Source organism: Eriocheir sinensis, chromosome 11 (assembly GCF_024679095.1).
Source record: "Eriocheir sinensis breed Jianghai 21 chromosome 11, ASM2467909v1, whole genome shotgun sequence".
NCBI classification, from domain to species: Eukaryota; Metazoa; Arthropoda; class Malacostraca; order Decapoda; family Varunidae; genus Eriocheir; species Eriocheir sinensis.
Window position 1 is genome coordinate 14127429 of NC_066519.1, and position 5000 is coordinate 14132428.

At 46.5% G+C, this 5000-nt stretch overlaps 3 protein-coding genes across 4 annotated transcripts in view; 2 read left to right on the top strand and 1 right to left on the bottom strand.

Annotated features, from left to right (window-relative positions):
- Positions 1-4017, top strand: part of LOC126997189 (uncharacterized) — a 4766-nt gene extending 749 nt beyond the window's left edge. Inside the window, exon 2 of the mRNA XM_050858222.1 lies at positions 2596-4017. Coding sequence (XP_050714179.1) covers positions 2596-3073 — 478 coding nt within the window. The 3' untranslated portion in view covers positions 3074-4017. The remainder of the gene's footprint in view (positions 1-2595) is intronic.
- Positions 4018-4333: 316 nt separating this feature from the next.
- LOC126996919 (arylsulfatase B-like) overlaps positions 4334-5000 on the top strand; it is a 16806-nt gene continuing 16139 nt past the window's right edge. The window contains exon 1 of one of the 2 annotated variants that reach the window (XM_050857856.1): positions 4334-4397. The gene's annotated coding sequence lies outside the window, so the exon portion shown is untranslated. Of the gene's footprint in view, positions 4398-4432; positions 4734-5000 lie in introns of those variants that run through there. The other variant, XM_050857854.1, reaches the window with a different exon arrangement.
- LOC126997143 (uncharacterized) overlaps positions 4807-5000 on the bottom strand; it is a 2864-nt gene continuing 2670 nt past the window's right edge. Inside the window, exon 4 of the mRNA XM_050858195.1 lies at positions 4807-4814. Coding sequence (XP_050714152.1) covers positions 4807-4814 — 8 coding nt within the window. The remainder of the gene's footprint in view (positions 4815-5000) is intronic.

Sequence of the window (5000 nt, forward strand, 5' to 3'; positions counted from 1 at the left end):
GCATCTTGGACGGTCAAATTACGCATGAGAACCTGGATAATCTTTAGTTTTACCCGCCTTCTGCATCTTGGACGGTCAAATTACGCATGAGAACCTGGATAATCTTTAGTTTTACCCGCCTTCTGCATCTTGGACGGTCAAATTACGCATCAGAACCTGGAAAATCTTTAGTTTTACCCGCCTTCTGCATCTTGGACGGTCAAATTACGCATGATAACCCGGTTAATCTTTAGTTTTACCCGCCTTCTGCATCTTGGACGGTCAAATTACGCATCAGAACCCGGATAATCTTTAGTTTTACCCGCCTTCAGCATCTTGGACGGTCAAATTACGCATCAGAACCCGGATAATCTTTAGTTTTACCCGCCTTCAGCATCTTGGACGGTCAAATTACGCATGAGAACCCGGATAATCTGCCTTCTGCATCTTGGACGGTCAAATTACGCATGAGAACCCGGATAATCTGTCTTCAGCATCTTGGACGGTCAAATTACGCATGAGAACCCGGATAATCTTTAGTTTTACCCGCCTTCTGCATCTTGGACGGTCAAATTACGCATGAGAACCCGGATAATCTGTAGTTTTACCCGCCTTCTGCATCTTGGACGGTCAAATTACGCATGAGAACCCGGATAATCTTTAGTTTTACCCGCCTTCTGCATCTTGACCCGGAATATCACCCACGAAGACCCGGTTAATCTTCGCAGTGGTCTTGGGGAATAGTCGTACTGGGAGCTTGATACACTTAAGAATATCTGTTTAAAGCCTGTCATGTTTTCGTCTCGTCATTCCTCACGTGCTATTTCCATGTACTTAGTGAGTGTCTAATGTATAACGCCTTTGTCGGGGCACGTCTCATTTCACTTAGCTGTTCACTGATGTTTAAATAGGAATGCTGAAGTAAGGTCATGTATGTACCCCCCCCTCCTCCTCCTCCTCCTCCTTCTCCTCCTCCTCCTCCTCCAGCTCCTCCTTCTCCTCCTCCTCCTCCTCCTCCTCCTCCAGCTCCTCCTTCTCCTCCTCCTCCTCCTCCTCCTCCTCCAGATCCTCCTCCTCCTTCCTCAGCCGTCAATGGACCAAACTCGTGTCCAGAATCAGCTCCAGTAGTTCAAGTCTTTAAGTCTCCTCCTCCTCCTCCTCCTCCTCCTCCTCTTCCTCTTCCTCTTCCTCTTCCTCCTCCTCCTCCTTCCTCAGCAGTCAATGAACCAAACTCGTGTCCAGAATCAGCTCCAGTAGTTCAAGTCTTTAAGTCTCCTCCTCCTCCTCCTCCTCCTCCTCCTCTTCCTCTTCCTCCTCCTCCTCCTTCATCAGCAGTAAATGTACCAATCTCGTGTCCAGAATCAGCTCCAGTAGTTCAAGTCTTTAAGTCTCCTCCTCCTCCTCCTCCTCCTCCTCCTCCTCCTCTTCCTCTTCCTCTTCCTCCTCCTCCTCCTTCCTCAGCAGTCAATGAACCAAACTCGTGTCCAGAATCAGCTCCAGTAGTTCAAGTCTTTAAGTCTCCTCCTCCTCCTCCTCCTCCTCCTCCTCCTCCTCCTCCTCCTCCTCCTCCTCCTCCTCCTCTTCCTCTTCCTCCTCCTCCTCCTTCCTCAGCAGTCAATGAACCAAACTCGTGTCCAGAATCAGCTCCAGTAGTTCAGGTCTTTAAGTCTCCTCCTCCTCCTCCTCCTCCTCCTCCTCCTCCTCCTCCTCCTCCTCCTCTTCCTCTTCCTCTTCCTCTTCCTCCTCCTCCTTCCTCAGCAGTCAATGAACCAAACTCGTGTCCAGAATCAGCTCCAGTAGTTCAGGTTTTAAGTCTCCTCCTCCTCCTCCTCCTCCTCCTCCTCCTCCTCCTCCTCCTCCTCCTCCTCTTCCTCTTCCTCCTCCTCCTCCTTCCTCAGCAGTCAATGAACCAAACTCGTGTCCAGAATCAGCTCCAGTAGTTCAGGTTTTTAAGTCTCCTCCTCCTCCTCCTCCTCCTCCTCTTCCTCCTCCTCCTCCTCCTCTTCCTCTTCCTCTTCCTCCTCCTCCTCCTTCCTCAGCAGTCAATGAACCAAACTCGTGTCCAGAATCAGCTCCAACAGTTCAAGTCTTTAAGTCTCACCCTTGCCCCATACATAATAAACTAAAGAGGATCACACAAAACAGCCGCGTCACACCCAACCGAGAGTGATAACAGAAACCTAACCTGAAGATTTTATCACCTAAGGAACGCAGCCGCCAACACTACATAGCCGTGACAATACAACACTTTTTACGACTCTGTTTTTATGTTTTTATTTCTAACGAGTCACCGAGATGAGACAGACCAGGCGATTGCTCTTGTTATTTTTGTCTTAGGGTCTGTTAAAGTATACCCTTCACTCCCTCCCTCTTTCCTTCCCTTCTTCTTACCTTCCTTCCTTCCTTCCTTCTCTCCTTTCTTTCGTTCCATGCGTTCAATCTCCTTTTGCTTTCCTTATCACTCTTCTTCCTCTCCTCACTCTTCCCTTATAAATCCTTCCTTCTCCTTTCCTTAAGCTTTCCTCATCAAACTTCTTCCTCTTTTCCCTACTCTTCCCTTATTATCCTTCCTTCTCATTCATTACGCTTCCCTTTTCACCATTCTTTCCCCTGCAGGACACAGCCGCCACCAGCCTCCACAAGGGCATCGGTGGGCCAGCTTGAGGCGTCCCTTCCGCAGCGCACGGCGGCGGGAAGGTTCCTGGCGAAGGTTCACCACACACACGTCGAGACCTACACGGACACCCACGTCCACACGCACACGGACTACCGCTCCACCGTGACCCTGATCTACAACGGGTGTGTGCCGCACGATGCCCCCAAGGTCCCGGAGTGCCCCGAGCCGCACAAGACCCACGCGGGCCACTTCAAGCCTTGCGTGGGCGTGTGTGAAGGGCACTGCCGCGGGGTGTGCGACGGGAACTGCTTCGGCACGTGCGATGTGGTGGCGGCGCGGGCGTGCTCCGGGGATTGTCTCGTGCCGCGGCGCCAAGCACGGCAGGACATCTTGCCGTGTCTGGGTACCTGCTACGGCCACTGCGACGGCACGTGCGACGGCCTCTGCGACTCCACCTGCGTGCCCGTGGACAAGTAGCGCCGGGATAGATTATCATAAAACTTCGCGACAAATGACCAGTTCGAGAGTCCAACACACAGAGACATAGTGGGTTTCCTTGGGGTCATGACACCTTCTGATTCTCTCGTGTTAGGAAAGGAAGATGTTAGTATTCTAGAGCCGATTTCACAGTCCAACACAGTGTCTTCATAACAGCCCGAACCAAACTACAGAATCCCATACAATCCAAAATGGTGAGGTCATCGATGCCACACTAAATACACAAGACCATTCCTGTACAGTTTCATCAAATTTGTGAACTTAAATATAAACACCAGACACTATACAAGGAAATTTTGAAGGTTCTGGTATTGGTTTGGGAGCTTACTAACCCGTCATGGGGAACTGTGAAACTGGCCCACAGTCATTGTAAGCGCCCGAACCAAACCATATTATCCACAATGATCCGCTTTTTCTACTCAATACCAGATACTAAATAGAGATTTCATGTGTGGGTTCCTAAAATTCCCTCCTCCTCATTATATCATCACCTAACACCAGAGCGACAAGAAGTTTTCATCGTATTTTGTGTTCGGTTGGGGAGCTTACAAACTTGCTGTACTAGACTGTAAAACTGGACCAAAAAAGTGTAAGACGGGCTGTTACGCAGGGAAATAAGGTCCAAAATGTTACTATGGCTGTTGTTCTCTACGTGTTATATATCACAATAGAGTTTACGAGACCTGTTGCTGTCTATCTTATATATTTTTTTTACAGCTAAGGAGACAGTTCAAGGGCGTAAAGAAAAAAAAATTGCTCTCTGATTTATTGTTACATGTTAAATATTACAATAGAGTTTACGAGACCTGTTGCTGTCTATCTTACAAAGTGCTCTCCGATTTATCTCTAGTTCTTGACCTGTCATTTGCAGTAAACAAAGCATGATAAACGTAATAATAATACTATTACTAATCTTAATACAAAGGTTACTACTACTTCTAATGATGATGATGACAATACTACTACTACTACTACTACTACTATTACTATTACTACTACTACTACTACTACTACTACTACTACTACTACTACTACTACCACTAATAATAATAATAATAATAATAATAATAATAATAATAATAATAATAATAATAATAATAATAATAATAATAATAACAATAATAATAAACACTCCGTAGCCACCGCAGCGTTATTTGTTACTAGGCATCACGAAACAGGAAAACTCTATCAGCGAAGACAAGCTCCTGATTACTAGTGATTAGATTAAGTAGTAGTTGTTGGACCGTGGTGGAGGCAGGACGCATCGGAGCTTAGCCTCAACTTACTAACTTCCCTAACTATAGTCTGTTCACTTAAGTCCGACTCAAGCTGACAACATAAACCTAAGCGTGTTTGCAAGCTGAGTGCTGATTGGCTAGTGCTATGGCTCCCAAGTTTTCTTTAACCTCTGTTTGTGTTTATCTCACGCAGCACTTTCTGTTAATCTGCTCTGTGCTGACGAACACGCTTAGGTTTATGTTGTCGGGTTGGGTCAGACTGAAGTGGACTGACAATAGCTGCCTAGATTTCAATATCATGTATACCTCTCCTATAAGTCTGGGGGGTAAGAGTGAAGGCTTATGAGAGCAGCAAGTTAGTACAGCAATTAACATGAACGAGGAATAGGAAGGCAAAACCAGTAAGGAAATAAACTGCCTTCTGACTGCATGCCCCCACCCCTCCCTTGGTCTTCAAAATCATGGTTACCTCTCCTATAAGTCTGGGGGGTACGAGTGAAGGCTTATGAGAGCAGCAAATTAGTACAGCAATTAACATGAACGAGGAATAGCAAAGCAAAACACCAGTAAGGAGATGCGGGCTTTTTTTTTTATTATTGTTTTCTTTTTTTGTGTGCCCTTGAGCTGCCTCCTTTGTTGTAAAAAAAATAAAAAATAAATAAATAAAT